This window comes from Platalea leucorodia, assembly GCF_965183815.1.
Source record: "Platalea leucorodia genome assembly, chromosome: 12".
In the NCBI taxonomy this organism is placed as follows: Eukaryota; Metazoa; Chordata; class Aves; order Pelecaniformes; family Threskiornithidae; genus Platalea; species Platalea leucorodia.
This window is the reverse complement of record NC_138834.1, coordinates 14,916,405-14,935,820: the sequence shown is the minus strand read 5'-3', so window position 1 is coordinate 14,935,820 and position 19,416 is coordinate 14,916,405. Positions and strand designations below refer to the sequence as shown.

Sequence of the window (19,416 nt, the reverse complement as noted above, 5' to 3'; positions counted from 1 at the left end):
CGATGGCAGGACTGGGGTACACACGTCCCGCTCTGCCCCTTGGACACGCCGGGCATCCTCCTCCCCGTCCCCAAACCCTCGGTGCCCCCTCCCCAGGCTGTTCGGACTGCAGCTCCCCGCCTCAATTAGCAAGCGCTCCCTCTCTGACTAATTACTTTGCTACTGTCTTTATGCATTATTATTCTAATGATTATTAATTATTACAATCTTCTCCCATTCCTGCCGCGCTGTCTGCGGTCAGAGGAGAACAACACGCACGGACCCGCTTGTTACGGTGATTTATTGGCGGAGCTCCCCGGCTGTGTTTAACACCCACGGGCTCCGGGGTGCACCGACACGCTCGTGCGTGTGTGCGTACCCCATCCCGGAGCCTCCATGATCCCCCCTTTCTTCCCCCCCATCCCACTCTTTTTCCCATTCCCCCCTTTCCTCCAGGCTTTCCTGCTCACCCCCACTCCCGCTCCCTAGTGCTGCGTTTGCTTTTAGCCCTTTGCTGTTGCTCCTCCTGGGGTTTTTCGTGTCCCCCCAGTGATGCTTCTCCCCCCTCCTTCCTCCCATCCCCGGGCGATGTGGGGTCTCGCTCCCACTGGGGCTCCCCAGCTGAGCCCATGCCCCAGACATCCCCCGGTGATGGCGGGCAGGGAGACAAGCCCTCTCCTGCCCCAAAACCCTTCTCACCCTCCTCCTCCTCGCCTTCGGAGTAGAGGGAGCTCAGCCCCAGGACCAGCTCAGCCCCCGGATCGCAGGCATCCCCCCCAAGCCCTTTCCCCCGGCCGGGCGCCTGCCCCGGGACCCGGCTGCCAGCCCCACAGGAGCCCCCTCCCCGCCTTCAGCCCTTTCCCCCTCTCCCCCAGTGCATCCCACCGGCCAGGCCAGCACCCCCAGATGCTTCTTGGAGGCCAAAACCCCATAAATCAAAACTCTGCCGCTCCATCGTGAGCAATATCTTATGTAAAAAGGTGTTTCCAGGGAGCACCGAAGGCTGGAGAATCCTATTACGAGGCACACTATTAATTATAAGGAGTCAGCCCAACCTACTCCAGCAATTTTTTATCCCAGGTCCAAAACCTGATTACTTTCCACCTTCTGCAGACCTTCCCCTTCTGAAAAAAAAAAAAAAAAAAAGGGAAAAAGGTCAGGACAAAAAAAATAGCATTGATGTTTGCCCAACAGCTTTTGAAAAGAAGTTTATTCCCAGGGCTGACGCTGCTCTGCCGGGGCTCGGGGCAGCCGGGAGCTCGCGGCGGTGTTTCCCCAGCGCGGTCCCACGGGGGTTATTGCTGGTGGTGACACGGGCACGGCCGTGGGGCTTGAGGTGACACCCCGAGCACCCCAACAGGGAGCTTTGCCCCCTCCTTGCCTTGACAAGGGAGCGCTCGGGCTTTGGGTGCCAGCTGAGGGGGACTGGGTTTGGATGTCCCCAGCAGGGGTGCAGGTTATCCGGGGGACACCCCGCCGGGGGTGGGCATGGCCCCAGCTGGTGGGGGGTCACCCATGGTCTCCCTGCAGCCAGAGACAGGCGTGAACCCTGGGTGCTGGTGCCTTCTTGGGACTGCTGGGGTGATGGGGACCGGGGACCTCCACCGTGGCTGCGATGGGGCCCCCAACCGCAGTTCTGATGCCGTACGCCGACCCTGGTTGCAATGGGGACCCCAAAACTGGCTGTGGTGAAGGGCTGGGATAACCAAGGGGCTGAACCCAGCTGCTCCCTGCAAGGCCGGCTCCGTGTCCCACGGCCTGGATCCGGCCCCTGGGCTTTCCCCAGCCGTCAGGTCCCTTCTGCCAGCGCCAAGCCGGGTGTTTGCCGGGACGGGCAAGCCCAGGGCAGCAGCAGCCCCTGACCGGGGGGGGAAGGGTTGGCTCCTGCACCCAGCTCCGAGGCCCAACTAGTGAAGCTCCTCCGTGCTGGTGGGTCCCTGCTTGGATGGCTGCTCCCGCTGAGCCCCCGGCACGGGCGGTGGCAGCTTGGAGCATGCCAGCATCAGCCAAAATCCCTCCTGCAGCCTGTCCCTCCCTGGGGACAGCATGCTCCAGCAGCCTGCAAACACCCCTCAGGTGCATGCCTTGGGCTCAGTTATTATAATAATAATAATAATAATAATAATAATAATAATAATAATAATAATAATAGCAGCCAGTGCTTACCCAGTGAATGACCTTGTGCTCCATTTTATAAAGCTCAAAAAGATGCTGGGAGGGAGTTATTTAACACCACCTTGCCCTGTCCTTATAAGAAGCACCCGTTACCTGATAACACCAACAGCCTGGAAGGGGTGGAGCGGAAGGGAGCGGCTCCTGCCTCAGTTTCCCCACCTGTTAAAAGGGGAGAGCTGCTTTGTGTTGTGGGAGTCTGGAGTCTTTGTGGTAGCCCTGGCTCCTGGCTGAGGGATCCCTTGGGGCTCGGCCTGGCTCGTTTGCTACCCTGTTATTAATGCTGGTAATGGTATAGGAAGGATAAATTCTACCACTTGGCTGAACAGAGAAAATATGCAGAGAAGTGGCTGGCTTTTCATAAATCATCGGTGCTCCGTGCTACAACCAAGCCAGGACTTAAAATTCAGGTCAGGAGAGAGGGACTCTCGTAAGCCGGAGAGGGAAGGTAATTTATTCTGTTTATATCTTTTTACTGCAAGACAAGGGGGGGGGGGGGGAAACTCTGCCATGATTTTGCATTTTAAATATTAGTTCAGAGCTGCAGCCTGCCTTGGACTTTATTTATTTTTGTATCTCAGAAAACAAGAGAGGGAAAGCGGGGGTGGGGGGGTGCTGGGGGAGGAGACCCCCTCCTGCCTGCCCTCGGTGCCCCCGAGGCGCGGGGGGCAAAAGCTGCTGATGGCATTCACAGCCCCCCCTTGGGGTGTGTGTGTCCCCCAGCAGCCCTGCTGACCCCCCTGGCACCCCAGCATCACCCCACGGGGCTGTGGGTGCCCTGGGGGGGTCTTGGGGGGTACACACCATACCCTGCCCCAGGAAAAAATGATGCTCTGGCCTGTCTCTTGTGGGGGAAGGTGCTGAGCTGGCTAATGTGCCCCCCGCCCCGTGATGGGGGGACTGGGGTGCCCGGTGGGTGATGCAGCCCGGGATGCAGCAGCATCACCTTGTAGAGGGGCCGTGGCACCCATCCCACCCAGGGGACCGATGGGGACCGGTCCCTCAGACCCCATGCAGGGCCGGGGGACAGCGGGGGAGCAGGGCAGCCCTGCCAACATCTCTCATGGTCTTGTCTTTAAAAAAAAAAAAAATAAAATAAAATGAAAGGGACCAGGTGACCGAACAGTAGGTAACTAAAAGGTTTTTTATTCACATTGAACAACAAGAGCCATTCACACTAACAGCCTCCGCAAGAGGCAGCGGGGACAGGAAACCCACGACGCTTTCAGAAAACAACTTTTTTCTTTCCTTTTCCATTCTTCTTCCTTTTTTTATTTTCCCCCCTCTATCCTCTTGCCCCCCTCCCCGGCGCCACCCCCTCCCCGCCTTCAAAATAGAAAAATTCGGAGCCTCCGATAACTAAAGTACAATAAATAATCAGTAAACACAAAAACATACTTTATTTGTTTCTCCTTTATACAAAATAAAGAAACTAGAAGCAAAAACTATAATACATCCTTAAATCGGCGGAGCCTCTGGGAAACGTTGGGGTGGGACTCGGCGTCGAGGCTCGGGTTTAATTTCTGCTGTTGTGGTGGTTGGGTTGGTTTTGTTCTGGGGTTTGGTTTTGTTTGGTTATTGGGGTTTTGTTGTTGTTGTATTTTTCCTGTTTCTGCCTCTTTCTGGTGTCTTTTTCCGCCACGTGAGAGCCCAATCTCAGCCAGTCACTGGGGCAGCCCCATGATTCCCCCCCCCCCCCATCAACTACCCATCACCAAAAACCGGGTCCAAACCCACCTTCTCCTTGGGGATAAAATGGGAACAACAAAAACAAGGGCAGGGGAAGAGGGCGGGGGGGGGGGTATTCCTGCTATTCCCCATTTCCCCCCCCAAGATGTGGTCAGGGATAATTAAAAAGGATGCTAATTAGCAGGGGGGAGCCCTGCCCCAGTCCCCAGTGGGACCCGTGTCCAGGCGAGTTCAGCTTTGGTCCGAGAGGCGGTGGTCCCAACGCCGGCGGGGGGGGGTCTTCGGGGCTGGGCACCATTCCTTGCCCCCCCCGCACTGTTGGGGGGAAGGTGCCGGGAGGGGGAGGTAGCGGGGGTGGCCCCAAGGTCCCGGGGGGGGGGTCTGCAGTGATGGGGGCAGGATGCAGGGATGCGTTTTGGCATCAGAGGAGGGGGGGTCTTTATCCGGCGATGGTGACGTGATGCGCCCTGGTCCGGGGTGGGGAGGGGGGGGACACGCGTGGGCTGGGGGAACGTGGGGGTCTTTTCCCCCCTCCACACGCGCACGCGTGCCCGCGCCAGGCCTACCAGACCGCCGCCTCGCTGAGCTCCGGGTTGGGGTGCGAGAGAGCCCCGCTGTAGCCGCTATTGCTGGACATGGAGAAGGGCGGGCTGGGCCCCCCGCTGAAGACCTCCCCCGGGATGGGGTGCAGCGAACCGGTCATCCCCGGCTCGGGGCTGGGGGTGTCGGGGTGCGAGATCATATCCGTGTACCTTTGGTTTTCTGAGGAGTGGTGTCCGCTTAGGGGGGGCTCCAAGGGTCCCAGGGGCGTGGAGCCGGGTCCTGAGTTCTGAAGGTAGCTGGAGTCGGCCGGGGACTGGGCTTGGGAGGGCGGCCCATGGGGGAAAAAGTCATAGTTGCCTCCCGGTCCGTAGTAGTCACCTTGGTAATCTGCGGGAGCGGGGAGAAAAGGATGGAGCTGGGCCCCCGGGGCCAAAAACCTTCCAAAAATCCCACCGCTCCCCATATCCAGCCCTATCGTCCCCGCCCCGGGCACAAGCGTGACCTGGACGGGTGTGGCTGTCCCCTCCGAAATACTCTGCTGGGGTGTGGGGCCCAAAGAGCCCACTGCAAATTTGAGCCCGACCCGAGAGAGAAATAAGCCCGTCCTAAGGGCTCGTCGCCCTCCCCCTGCCCGGCCCGGAGGGAGGGAGGGGGCACAGGAGGGCGAGGAGCCCCGGGCCGCGGCAGCTGGGGGGGTGGGCTCCGTTTCATTCTTAGTTAACAGGGAAAAAAATACATATATATATATATATATAAAGGGAATGTGAGAAATGTATATAGATAAAGGGAATGGGGGAAAAAAGCATATACAGAAAGGGAATGGGGAAAAAAGTATATACAGAAAGGGAATGGGGAAAAAAGTATTTATAGAAGGGGAATGGGGAAAAAAAGTATACAGAGAAAGGGAATGGGGGGAAAGTATATATAGAAAGGGAACGGGGAAAAGTGTATACATATATAAAATGGAGGGAAAAGTATATACAGAAAGGGAATGTGGGAAAAAAAGTATACATAGAAAGAGAACGGGGGAAAAGTATATACAGAAAGGGAATGGGGGGGGAAAAGTATACATAGAAAGGGAACGGGGTAAAAAGTATGTGTAAAAGGGGAATGGGGAAAAATGTATATATAGAAAGAGAACAGGGAAAAGTGTATACATATGTAAAATGGGGGAAAAAAAGGTGTATACAGAAAGGGAATGGGGAAAAAAGTATACATAGAAAGGGAATGGGGGAAAAAAACTATATACAGAAAGGGAATGTGGGGGAAAAAAACTATATACAGAAAGGGAATGGGGGGAAAAAGTATATATAAAAGGGGAATGGGGAAAAAAGTGTATATATAGAAAGGGAACAGGGAAAAGTGTATACATATGTAAAATGGGGGAAAAAAGGTGTATACAGAAAGGGAATGGGGAAAAAGTATACATAGAAAAGGAATGGGGGAAAAAACTATATACAGAAAGGGAATGGGGGAAAAAAACTATATACAGAAAGGGAATGGGGGAAAAAACTATATACAGAAAGGGAATGGGGGGAAAAAGTATACATAGAAAGGGAATGGGGAAAAAACCTATATACAGAAAGGGAAGGGGGGAAAATAGTATATACAGAAAGGGAAGGGGGGAAAGTGTATACATACATAAAATGAGGGAAAAAAATATATAAAATGGGGAAAATATATATAATGGGGGGAAAAAATATATATATTTATAATGGGGAAATTATATATGTTTAGCAGCCTGGAAGGGGTTTAGAAACTAACTGCAGGGCAGCAAGGGGAGGCTTTGAAAGCGCGGCCGATGGGGGGTGTGCAGGGAGCGGGGGCGGGGGGAGGCGGCGGGGCCGCCCCGCTGCGCCCATCGCGGCCCGTCGGGGCGGCGGGGGCCTCCCGCAGGCTGCGGGCCCGGGAGGGAGCGGGGACAAATGCGACCTGAAAGGGGCACAAAAGCCCCGCAACTGGGGCTTTGTTCCCGGGAGAGGGGCGGCCACGACGCCCGGGGCGGGGGGGGGTGCAGAGGTGAGCGGGCGTGGGGACGCAGATCCGTGCGCTGGGGTGCCTGGGGGTGCACACGCGTGGGGGTGCACACGCGTGGGGGTGGAGGCACCGATGCTTTGGCGGGCGTGGGGCAGGTCGGGGTGCTGCTGCATCCCCCTCACCGTCCCCTCGGGGCCCCGGGTGGCTCCGCTCCCTACGGAGGGGGGACGGGGAGCCCGGGAGGGAAAAACCCGGGGGGAAGCGGGACAGGGGAGGAACAAAGGGAAAGGGGAAGAGGGGTGGAAGGACGGGGCAGGGCCCCCGCGGACGGACCCTCACCTCCGTAGTACGTGTAGGGCGTCGAGCCGAGCATCTCGGACTCGTCGAGGCGGCCGCCGAGGGGCCGCATCCTGCGGGGGCTGCGGAAGAAGGCGTGCCGGCGGGCGCCCAGCGCGCTCAGCTGCTTCATCCGCCGCTCCTTGGACCGACGGTTCTGGAACCAGACCTGCGGCCAGGCTGGCATCAGCACCCACCAGGGACCCCTCTGGCTTGGGGACCCCCCCCCCCCCCCCCAAAGTCTGGCTGGGGAAAGGGATGGAAATTTTGCACCCACCTGGGAGGGGATGGGTTTTCCCACCTCTGCGTGGTTTTTAATGACCCCCCCCCCCCGTTGCCAGTAGTCCCAAAAGGTGCATGGGGAGGGGGGGGACACCCCAAATAACAAGGCTGATTAAAATCCTCGCCCCCCCCCGGCTGCATCCCCCTGTGGGCACCCTCACCCTATCTGTCCCTATAAGGGAGAGGGCAGCCAGAAAATACAGGAGGGAGAATTTTCCCCTATGTGGGGGGGGAAAGAAGGGAGGAAAAGAGGGAAGGAAAAGTGGGGGGAGGAACTCTGGATCGCGCAGAAGCAGGCAGAAAGTGGGGAGCGGGGAGGTGAGCGCCTGCTGCGGCGGGCAGGGAGTCGGAAGGAAAGCCGGCCGGTGAGGATGGAGATAAAAGGGAAGGGAAAGACAGGGCCGCCTCGCTGCGGGGCATCGCCTCAGCCGAACCGCATGGCCTCAGCCCACGCACGCCTTTCCCCTGGCCTGGTGGGCGTCCGGATGATCGCCCCGCTCCCACCCGTGTCCTCCAGGGATGGGGCAGCTTGGGGGAACGAGCACGTCACGCTCCTCTGGGGACGTCTGGTCCCCTCCGCTGGGAGCCGGGATGCTCGCAGCTCCGCTACCGGCAAAGCCGGAGAGTCCTCCCCTATTAATGCCTCTATTAAAGTCCACTAATCCCTACTTTTCCACAGGGATTTTCTTCATGGGGGCAGCGCGGTAAGAAAGTGCCGGGCTGCCCGCAGAGCGCAATGGCTTCTCCTTGCTTTCGCAAGGCCGGAGCATCCGTCTCCCGGGCACGCCGGGGAATCCTGCTCGGCCCCTGGGAAGCTGTGCCGCTGGCTTGGCGAGCGGCAGCGGCGGAGCGCGGCCGGCTCACGATTTGGGGCTGGTTTTCATCTCTTCCCGCGAGGTCGGTGCATTAAAGCACGGGGGGGGATCCCCGCTAACCCAGGGGAGCGTGGGGTGGGCACGGGGCTGGGCCTGGGGTGACGCTGCCAGGGGACAGATGGGGTTTGCCTGTCCCCGTTTCCCAGCTCGTGGGAACGGCCTCGAGGTCCCAACCCCTCTCCAGCACCCGGGGGAGACCGACAGAGCCTTGAACGACCTGGGCTCCCACCAGCACCCCTTCTCCTTCCCTCCCCAGGCGGGTCCTTTCCCTGTCTCTGCTCCGCGAGAGGAAATCGCCCCCCGAAGCTCTGATGTCACAGGAACCGAATGACGTCGCTGGCCAGCCCCATGACATCACGCTGCCGGGTAGGGAGAACAGCAGGGGGGCGAGCCGGGGCGGGGGGGGTGGGCTGGGGCTGCCCTACCTGGATGACTCTCATGTTGAGGCCGGTCTCCTGGGCCAGCTGCTCTCGGATGTGGCGAGTGGGTTTGGGGGTGGCGGCGAAGGCAGCTTTGAGGGTCTCCAGCTGCTTGGCTTTAATGGTGGTGCGGGGCCCCCTCCGCTTGGTGCCCGAGTTCTGCTCCTCGTTCTCGTTGTTGGTGGTCTCCTTGTCCGAGGAGGTGGAGTTGTCCGTCTCCTTGGTGTCGTCCTGCATGGGGTCCTGGAGATCCGGGGACAAACTCCTGTCTGTACATGAGGACACTGTAAAGGAGACCCAGAGAGGAAAGGGGGGGCGGCGGGTGACTTAGGGGAGAGATCAACCCCCCCTCTCCTCTGCCCTCCCTGGCCCACCCGGCCCGGCTGCTTTCCAGGAGAGGGGTTGGGGGGTGCTGGAGAGCGGCAAGGGGCGCAGATCGCTTCTGCCCCCCCCCCCCGGTACCCCTAAAGCATCATCCCCCCAACATCACGCAGAGCTCCGGGCCAGCATGGCCCGATCCGGCCCCGTGCACCGCGCCGTGCCGGCCGGGGGGCAGCTGGGGAGGGGGCGATCCCCCAGGTGCACGGCAGCCCCCGGCGCTCCCCCTCTCCCCGCGCCTTTCACACCGGGAAGCGGGATGCGCCGCTGGGAAAAACGCAACCGGTCCCTGTCGGGGTTTGGGGGTGGTGGTCTCCAGTCGCTGCCTTGAGCCTGGCTCGCCCCCCTCCCCAGAACCCCCCCCCGGGACCCTGGTGCCAGCACCCTCCCCAAGGCCAAGCTCTACTCGCCTCGCTCACAGCAGCGGCCCCACTGACTGGCGTGGCAGGATCCGGCCCCGGTGCTGGACGGAGAGAGAGCCCACGGAAGGGGGTGAGCACAGGCGCCTGGCATGGCTGGGACAGCAGGAGTGGGCCTGATCCTGCTGTCCTGACGCAGAGACAGCTTCCAAGGAAGTCAAATGGGAGCTTTGCCTCTGGGTGAAAGGAGGCGAAGGATCAGGCCCGCGGCGCGGGGACGGGCACACTCGCGGGGGGGGGCTCCGGGGCGTGGGGGGGCTCCGGGCCGGGGCGGGGGGGGGTCCCAGCTCCCCACCACCCCACATCCCCGCTGCCGTAGGGGCCGTGCGTGGGGTGGGGGGAGCGGGGAGCGATGCTGCACCTCGGCCGCCGCTCAGTCCCACGCGTGTCCACGTCCCGCGTGTGTGCGTGTGTGGGGTGCCACTGAGGCTTCTGCCCGATTCGAAGGCTTTCACCCCAAATCCCTCCCTTCCCTCGCGGATTAACGGGGTGCAGCCCCTCACCCCGTAAAGCAAAACCTCCTTCCCGGCCCGGCGGGAGGTACCGGCAGCTGCCCGCAGCCGTCGGGCGCTGCCTGCTCCTGCCCGTACGAGCGGCAGGGACGCATCCCCGGGCGATGCGGCGGGCTGAGCCGCTCGTACCTGAGTTGAGGCTGCTTTCCTTCAAACTGGGAGAGTTCAAATAATCCTCTTTGCAAACAAATTTGTTTTCGTCTATGATATAGAGTTCCTCGCCCGTGGAGAGCTGCTTGTTGCAGACCATGCAGGTGAAACAGTTCAGGTGAAAGACTTTATTCCGGGCTTTCCGGACGAGGTCGCTGGGGGAGATGCCTTGGGAGCAGCCGGCGCATTTGGTACCAAACCTCCTGGAGAGGGGGAGAAAAGCGAGAGCTGGGAGCCCCGGAGGCGATGGGTTGCGGGGGGGGGGGGGGGGGCTTTATCCCGATCCCCTCCTCCCCTAAAAAAATCCCACCGCGGGAGCTCGGTCCTCCAGCATCTCTGGCTGGGAGATTTGGGGGAGCGAGCCATTCGCACCCCGTAAACCCCGTATTTTGGGGCGAAGAGGAGGAGAGCCTTCATCCCCGCGCAGCCCCGCTCGCAGGCGCGGGGTGGGCTGCGGAGAGAGCCCGGGTTTGGGGTGTCCCCACGGGGGGGGGACGGGACACACACGGGCATCCTCGACTGGATTTGGCCCCAGAAGGGCCGGAGGAGAGGGGAGGGCGCTGGGGTTTCCCCCCCGAGCTCCGCGGGAGGGGGATTTCGTTTTAGCCGCTGCCTCCCGGGCGGGGAACGGGGAAAATCCCGGGGATCAAACGGGATCACGACGGCCAGAACGACGGGAGAAGGGAGCGGGGGTGCGGGGGGCAGCGCGCACCCGGGGCAGCGCCGGGCGGCGGGGAGGCAGCGCCGCTCCCCGGAGCATCCCGGGTCCCAGCCCGGCGCCGGCACCGTCCCGCTCTCCCGGGGGGAATTTTTCCTGGTCGGGAACACCGCTTTGGAAATCTCCGATTTTCCTTCCCTTCGCTGGAGGCAGAGAGGTGTTTTTTGGATTTTTGGGGTTTTTTTGTTTTGTTTTTGTTTTTTTTTCCCCCCAGGAGATGCCTTTTTTAAAAAAAAAAAATTCCAAGGAATCCGAATCGGCTGGAAACGATCTCTCCAAGGGAAAAAAACAAACAAACAAAACCCCCAAAATCTCACCAAAAAACCTAAAAATCTCACCAAAAAAACCGAAAAAACTCACCAAAAAAAAACCCCAAACCCCAAATAAACAAAAAACCCCACTCGAACCCCAAAACAAACAAACAAAAAAACCCCCCACCCACAAAAAAAAAAAAAAAAAAAACAAACAAAAAAAAGCTCCCAAAAGGCGGGAGCGGGGGCTGCCGCTGCCGGGTCCCGGGGGGCTGCCAGGCCCCGGGGTGCCCACGCAGGGGTCGTGTGTGTGTGTCCCCCCCCCCCTTTTTTCCCCACGGGTCGCGGCACAACTTCTGCCTCCCTCGCTGCTCCCCGTGACGTTGATGTAGTGGGAGCATTAGGAGTCATAAGTCATCGCCCCCCCCTTTCCCATCCCGGCCCCTAATTTCCTCAGCGGCACCTTATCGCGGTCATTAGGGGCTTTTAAGGAGCGGCGAGTGTGGGGGGGCGAGGTTTTGGCCACCGTCTTCACCGGGGCCTGCGGTCCCGGGAGGGGGGCGAGGAGCCCCAGGCCGGGCCCCGGAGCCGGGGGGGGGACACAGGGCTGCAGCCGCGATGCCCGGCCGGGCCTGCCGCGACGGGGCGGGCGGCGGCACCGGCGGAGCGGGGCCCGGGCCCGGTGGGGGCAAGGTCATGGGGAGACCGGGCAGGGGGGGCACGGCCTCGCCGCCCCCCCCCTCGGGCTGCAGCAGCGGCCGTAGCGCAGCCGCCGGCTCCCCCCCCCTCCCGGGGCTCCCCCGGCCCGGGGGGGCCCTGCCCCGGCGGAGCAGGGCTCGGTGCCGATCCCCGGCAGGGAGGGATGGGCGGGGAAGCGGGGACCCCCCCAAAAGCTCCGGGGGAGACCCCAGGGAGACAGCGGGTGTGAACCTCCGCACCCTCTCGCCGGCGGGGCTGGGGACTCACCTGAAAAAGTCATTTTTGCAGTAGAGTTTGCCTTCCCTGGAGAAACATTTCTCGGTCAGGTTGCACTTGCACTCGCAGCACTGGACGCATTTGATGTGCCATGCCCTGTCCAAGACGTTCAGCAGGAACCGGTCCAAAATCGGCCTCTCGCAGCCCGCACAATGCACCATCATAACCTCCGCCGGGGGATGGAGACGCGCAAACGAGAAGGCAGCCCGGCGCCGGCACACGGCGGCGGCTCAAAAATGCAGGGGGAAGGGGGAAATAATAATAGAATAAAATGAAAAAAAAAATCACAAAAAAATGCGAGAGGGAATAAGGAAAAATTCAGGGGAGGGGAGCGGAGCGGCTGTCAAGTTCTTCCCCTTCTTCTCTCCGGAGCCTCGGCGGCGGGAGGGAAAAAACGATGCCCAAAAAAAAAAAATAAAAAAAAAATCCAAACCACCCCCGAGAAGAAATAATAATAATAAATAGTAATAATAAAAAGAGCCCCAGTCCCCCGCCGGTCCCTCCGGAGCGCTCCGGGAGCCGGCGGAGCGGCGGCCGCGCTGCTGGCGGGCTCTGCGGCAGCGGGCGCGGCGGGAGGGGTGCATGAACCCCCCCCCTGCAGCCGGCAGCCCCGGTGCCTCGCTGTGCTCCGCCGCCGCCGCGCCGCCACTCTCATGCTGTCCCCATCGCCAGCTTTGTCCCCCGCCTTAGTAATTCGCGCATCCTTATTCAGATTTCGTGACGTCGAGGCCCGCGTCGGCCCGGCTGGGACCAATGGGAGGCCGGTAACCATGGCAACCTCTTAATTTATAGCATATCTAAATTGGCTCCAGCCTTGTGCTTGGCACAGAGGGAAAAAAACAACGCGCCTCTATTGTTGAGGGTGGCTTGTACCTGTGCCGCGAAGTGAGTATGCACCTGGCTGGGGGGCCGGGGGGGGCACTGCAAAAACCCCTCTTTCCCCCCCCCAATTCTCCTTTTATTTTGATGAATTTCCCTTAAAGGGATGCTCGGGGAGGGTTTTGGGGGTCCTGAGTTGGGCCGGGGGGAGTATCACCTGGTTTGCGGGTTGGTTTATTTATTTTTGGGGTTGTTTTGGTTTGGTTTTTTTTTTTTTTTTGCACAAGGGGGGGAGATGCTTTTGTCTGGAAGAGCAACAAGCGGGAAAAGGGGAGGGGGGATTTTGGGAAGGGGGAGAGGGAGGGGGGCGCGGGGAGGGCCGGCTCCCCCACGCAGCCTGGCGGGATGAAAAGTTCCCCCGGCTGCGGGGAGGTACGCGGCCCCCCCGGCCCCCCCGGCCCTTGTCCCCCGGGGCTGTCGCCTTCCCGCCCCTTCCCCGCTCCCCAAAGTCGCTGGCACCCCCGGGGGGGGGGAAGGGGGCAGGGGGCGGCCCGGGGGGGCGGCGGGCACTGCCCCCCTCGGACACTGTTTTTTCTCTTTAATTCCAGGTGCGGCCGAGCTGGGAATCGCCGTGCGGGAGGGGCTGGAGTGCAGGATTGGACCCGGCGCTGGGGAGGTCCTGGGGGGGGGGGGGTTATTCTGCCTGGGGCCGGGGGGCCGCTGCCCCGGCCAGGGGTCCCCCCCCGAGCGGCGGGGTCGGTGTGCGGGGGCCCCCTGCCTTCCCTCGGGATTTGGGAAGGGGCCGGGGCGGCCCCGGGGCCCGGCCGTGCCGGGAGGAGGAGGAGGAAGGCGGAAGGGCAGGTGAAGGCCGGCCCGGGCCTCCCTTCCCCGCCCGTTGCTCCAGCCAAAAATCTCTAAATTTATGATTTTTATATATATATATATATATTTTTTTTTTTTTTCCCCGGGGAAGAAGGGTTCGGCCAAAGCCCGCTCCGGCCCGGCAGCCGCGGAGCATCCCGCCGCCGCGGAGCATCCCGCCGCCCGCTCCGCACCCGGGCGCGGAAACGCTGCCGGGAGCGGCAAAAAAAACCCCCAAAAACCAAAAAACCAAAAAAAAAAACCCCCAAAACCCAAAACCCCGCCACGGCACAAGAGCATCGGTGGAGGCGGTTTTGTGGGAGCCCTTGGGTAGGGGTGTTTGTGGAGAGAGCGAGAATCGAAAAAAGAAAATAGAGAGTGAAGAGGCTAGGGAAAAAGAAAGGAAAGAGAAATAAAGAAAAACAAAAAAAAAAAGAAGGAAGGGAAGAGAGAAAACGTGTCCAAAAAAAAAAAAAAGACAGAGAAGGAGAAAGAAAAAAAGAGAGAGAAAGGGAGAGAGTGAAGAAAAATAAATTAACGGAAACGAAAAAAAGGAAGAAAAGGAGAGACAGAAGGAAAAATGAAAGAAAAACGAAGAAAAAATAAGAAAAGGAAAAGGAAGGAAAGAAAGAAGGAATAAATGAACGAAAGAAAAAAATAAATAAAAATAAAGAAAGCAAGAAAGAAAATGGAAAAAATGAAGGGAAAAGAAGGCAAGGAAAAAAATGAACGGAGAAAAGAACTAAAAAGAAAGAAAGAAGGGCGAGAATGGAAGAGAAACGAAAAAGGAAGCGTGAAAGAAAAGCGCCAGAGCGAGCGAGCAAGAAGGAGGAGGGAAAAGAAAGAAAACAAAGAGAGAAGGAAAAAAGAAAGGGAAGAGAGAAGGAAAAAAGAAAGGGAAGAGAGAAGGAAAGAAATAAAAAAGGCGGTGAATTAAGCCGGGAAGAAACGGGCAAGGAAGGCGAAGGCGAAGGAAGCAAAGGGGAAGCGGGGCCGGGCCGATGGCGGCCGCGCTCCCGCCGCGGCTCTGCCCAAGTTTCCCGGGGGCTCCTGTGGGAAATTTCCCTTTTCGGGGGAATTTCGGTGTCGCGGAGCGGGGCCCGGCCCGGCCGCAGCCCCCGGGCCGCCGCTGCTCGGGGGGGACGGGGAGGTTTCGGGGGAAGGGCGGCAGCGGGGCCGGGGCTCCGGGAGCCGGGCGGGCGGCCGGGCTCCGGCCCCGCTCCCGCGGGAATCTCCCACGGCCACGGAGAAAACCCACGCGGCGTGAATACCTACCCATCGATGTGTTGAGGGAGGTACGTGCACATACACCCACGGCTGCACGCCCGTGTATAGACAGCAATATGTACGCACTCGCCTATACGTGCCCATCTATACACGCACACGCGTGTCCGTGTGCCCGGCGGTGGAGCCCCGCTTGCAGGCACCTCAGGCTTTTCTTTCCCACGGAGAAACGCGGGGGGCGGCTGGGGCGGCCCCGCTAAGCCCCAACGGCGGGGCCCGGCGCGGCGTGGGGCTGCGTGGGGAGCCGCGGCGGGCGTGGGCGTGCGCCAGCACCGGTCCCACGCCGTCACGGGCTCCTATGGATGATGGTATGGATTATCTGCTTCCTATGGCTAACGCGGAGCGCGGCAGCCCAGGGTGCGTGAGCGGCACTCCCGCGTTCGCTTGTGCCCACGCAGCCCCGGCCTTGCACACCCGCACCCACCGCCTTGCACACCCGCACCCACCGCCTTGCACGCCCCCGTGTGCACCCCTGGGTGCTTCCCCGGCCTGCCCCACCGCCGGGCCGGGTCCCCCCCCCGCCGCGATGCCGCTCTGCAACCGGTACCGCAACCGGGGACCCCCCCTGCGGGCCCGGCCGCGGCGGGGAGGCGATGCCGGGGGTCCCGCTCCCCGCTCCCCGGCGCGGCTTCCTTTTTCGTTTGAAAGGAATAAATAAAGCCAAGGGGAAGGGGAGAAAAAAACCCCAAAACCCAAGCAACCCCCCCCAGCCCCATTCCCCTGTGGTAATTCAGGCCCCATAACATCCGCCTATAGGTAACTAATAAACCTATTGCGTTTTAACGCACGGAGAAGCAGCGTCGCTTATACACGATGCTGACAGATTTTACTATATATATATATACATTAAAAAAAATCCCCTTTCAAGAATAAAGTGTATCAACTTCCAACACAACAGACGGCAGAGGGATAAGTGAAACAGACAAAAGACAAACAAGATAATAATCTGTTTCCAATCAGTTAAGCCCTGTAGAATTTGTAATACGCGGTTTGCATATTCCCCCTGTGTTTTGTAATTAATTATCTATCTGTTAGGATGCTCCGCCGCCGACTTTGTTGATATTTCCAACTATTTTTAGTTGTAGGCGGCGGTCACGCCGCCAGCGCGGAGGAGCGCGGAGCGGCGCGGAGCGGCGCGGAGCGGGGCCGGGCTCCGCGGCTCTGCCCGGCCCGGGGAAGCCGAAGCCGGGCGCGGTGGGAGGCGGCGGTTCCGCGCTCCTCCGCGCTCCTCCCGCCCGCCTTCCCCCCGGTCCGAGGGGGACGGTGCAGGTTTTAACATTAAACAAACCCAGCAAGCATCTCCTCGCCGGGCCATAGGCGTTTCTGAGTGACTGCGTTACAAATTGTAAATTTAAATAGCTCACAGGATTCATTACCTCCCGCGTCTGATTTCACCCAGCCGTGAAAAATTGTCCTGGTGTACCACTGAGAAAGGGTTTGCTGCAAAGAGCCACAGCCTAATCACCAGCTTTCTCTCTCCAACAAAAGTGTAATTATTTTGTTTTGGGTGTAAATATAACCCACGATACAAAAAAAAAAAAGGAAAAAAGGAAAAAAAAAAAAGATAAACCTCCAGCAGCGTCTGAATGCATTACAGGGCCGGTTAAAAAGATCCGTCCTAAATTAATACCAAGGTTAAAAGGGGAAGGCAGCTGGGACATGGAAATTTCCGTGTTCTGGGGGGGCGAGGAGCGTGTGAGGGTGCCTGCGGGTGTGCGGGGCGGGCCGGCCCCGCCGGCGAACAATGCGGCCCCCCGCCTCCCCAGCCCCACGCAGGACCCCCCCCCCCGGCTCCTTCCCCCCGCAAAGGGGGCTCCGAGGAAGGGCCGGGGTCCTGGTGTGTGTGTGTCCCCCCCGGGAGGGGATGCCCCAGCCCGGCCCGGCTCTTCGCTCCCCGCGGGTGTTTCTGTAAACGGCGTGGGGGGCGTTAAAAAAAAAAAACAAAACAAACCAAAACACCAAACCAAACAAACAAAAAAAATCCCCAACCCCACCGCGGCCCAAACGCAAACGAACAACCGGGGGATTTTTATTTTTGTTCATCCCCCTTCTCTTATTTTGAACGAATTGGTTGTGTGCTCCCCTCCGAGCTGCGGCCCGGGGGTTGGGAGGAGGAAAACGGCACAAACCGAAAGGCGATGCCGGCGGGGAAGCCCCGGGAGAGGCGGAACGGCTGCGGGCTCGGTGGAGGTGGTTTAAAGGGGAAAAAAAAAATACTAAACCAAACCACCAAAAAGAGAAAGGGGAAAAAAAAAATCACAAACCAAACCAAACTGAGAACACACCGAAAAAAAAAAAAAATCAGGCGAGGGGCAGCGGGGCGGGGGCCGGCTGCGGGGCTCGGTGGCCCGGCGGGGCGAGCTGGGGCTGCCGGGGCTACCGGGGCCCTGGAGCTCGCTTCGGGGGCAGCCGGCACCCACCGAGGTGCCGCTTCTCCCCGCTCCCCTCGCCCGTTCCCCGGCCGGGATCCCCCCCGCCCTCCCCACAGCCGTTTTAATCAGTTCCTTTTTTCCCCCCCCCCCTCCCGTGGCCGGCGGTAATTGGCGAAGCTTTAATTTGCCCCCCAGCCCCTCCTAGCTCCGGCGCGGTGCCGGGGCCCCCTTCCCACCGCCCCGACGGTTCCCCGGGGCTGAGCCGCCCCCGGCTCTCCCTCCCCGGGCTGGGGGCCCGGAGCCCTGCGGCTACCGCTCCCCGCGATACCGAATCGCGGGTGGGCAAAGCCCGACCGGGAGCAGCCTGTGTTACAATAAACGAATCGGAGACAGCCAAAACCCAGCGCATCGAAAACTTATTGACTTGAGGGGGATGCGGAGAAGAACTCGCTCCAAATTTCCTCGGGTGATCCCCGGCCCACTACAACCTCCCGTCGATGCGACCGCCCCCCCGGAGGGGCTGTTCGAGCCGTTCCCACCCGCTCCCCCCCGCCGCCTTCCCGCTAATGAGCGTGTGTGTTGACACGGCGAGGCGATGCCCCCGTTTGCCTTTGTTTGGGAGGTGTGAAAGAGGGAATCTGCATGAGAAAAGCCGGCGGCAACCGCGGAGCTCCGCGGAGCAGCGGCGGGACGGAGCGAGCCGGTGCGTGGGGAGTCCGCCCTGGCGGGGCAGAAGCCCCCGGAGCGGGGGGGGGGGACACGGGATGGGGACACGGGAGGGGGGCAGGGCTGAAGCTGGGGGTTGCCGTGCTGTTTGCAAGCCAAGAGGGGAAAGGAGGTCGCCCCGGTGCTGCCGTCGGGGGTCGGGGCTGAGCCGGGGGCTGGCAGGGGTTTAACCCCCCCCCCCCCGGGCACCCCCGCACACGGGAGCCCCAAAGCTGGCGGTGCCCCCGCCGGGCTCTGCCCCCCCCCCCCCCCCCCCCCCGCTCCTTCCCCTCCCTTGGGTTTTCTTGGGAAACAGGGAGGGGGGAGCACCCGGCCCGCACCCCGGGGCCGGGTCACAGCGCTCCCGGCTAATGGGCACCACGGGGCGACGCGGGGGGGGACAGACGGGGTGGGCTGAGAGCCCCCCAAATCCACGCGTGTCGCGGAGCCGAGGGGGCCAGTAAGGGCGGCGGGGGGCAGCTCCGGCGGGGAGGGCGGTTTGCGGGAGCTGGTGGCGGCGGAAAGCGGGGCAGGGCCGCTGCTCCCTCCCTCCCTCCCACGTCCCGGGTGGGCGCGGAGCCCCGCTCCGGGATGGGTCGGACACCGGCAGGGCTGAGCCCCGGGATGGAGGAACCCTGCCGGGGTCCGGGGTCCCGCCGGGCCCCCCCCCGAGCCCTGCCTGGCCCTGGTACCCCCGTGTCCCCCCCCGTGTCCCCCCCCGCGTCCCGCGGTCCCCCGTGTCCCGCCCGTCCCCTCCCGCCCCGCCGGCGGCGCGGAGCTCTCCAGGGTGCTGAACCGCGCCGGCCCCGCCGCCCCCGGCCCCGGCCCCCGCGGGCACCGGGCACCGGGCACCGGGCACGGCCGCCCCGCCACCCTTCCCCTCCGTCTTTATTTCGTTCGTTCTCTCTCGCTCTTCCCCTCTCTGTTTTTCTCCTTTTCTCACCCCCCGTTTTTCTCCTTTTTTTTTTTTCCCCCTTCTGGTTTTCTCCTTTTTCTTTTTATTTTTCTGTTTTGCTGTTTTTTACTGTTTTTATCTTTTTCTTTTTTCTGTTTTTCTCCTTTTCTTTTTTCTCTCTATTTTTTCTTTCTTTCCTTCCCTCTCTCTTTCTCTCTTTCTCTCTTTCTCTTTCTCTCTTTCTCTCTTTCTCTCTCTCTCCCCCCCTTTTTCCTTTCTCTTTCTTTCTCCTCTTTCTCTCTCACTCTCTTTATTTCTCTCACACTCTCTTTATTTCTCCCACACTCTTTTTATTTCTCTCTCTTTCTGTCTTTCTGTCTCTCTCCGTGTGCTCTATTTCTCATTTTCCCCTCTCATTTCACACACATCCAATACCCATCTCTCTGTCTCTCTCCGTTTTTCTCTCCTTTCCCGTTTCTCTCCCTCCTCCCACAGAAAGCTGCCTTTGCCAGAAAGACTGGAAATTTTGCAGACACGACGGTGCGGTTAGCAGACCCTCATCGGAGCCCCCCCACCTCCCCAGTGCTGTGCAAGCATTAACTCCTTAATCCCGACGGGAGCCAGGCCAGCTCCAGGCACCCTCCCTGCCGCGGGGGTAGGGACCGGCGGGATCTCAGTGCGATTATTTTTTTACTTTTACAGCAGCTGTGATTTAAACCGAAACGCAAACTGCCCGCCTTGAGAGGGGAAGCCCCACGGCTCGGCCCCACGCCCACGGGGGGACCCAGGCGGCCGAGAAACAGAA

The 19,416-nt window shown here is 60.4% G+C and overlaps 1 protein-coding gene across 1 annotated transcript; it reads right to left on the bottom strand.

Moving 5' to 3' along the window:
• Positions 1–4,402: 4,402 nt before the first annotated feature.
• Positions 4,403–11,839, bottom strand: LHX5 (LIM homeobox 5; the record flags this gene model as incomplete). The annotated part of the gene is made up of 5 exons (XM_082324634.1): positions 4,403–4,770; positions 6,700–6,865; positions 8,279–8,556; positions 9,711–9,934; positions 11,667–11,839. 5 exons carry the CDS (start codon positions 11,837–11,839, stop codon positions 4,403–4,405), a joined length of 1,209 nt encoding a protein of 402 aa, XP_082180760.1.
• Between the last annotated feature and the right edge of the window lie 7,577 nt (positions 11,840–19,416).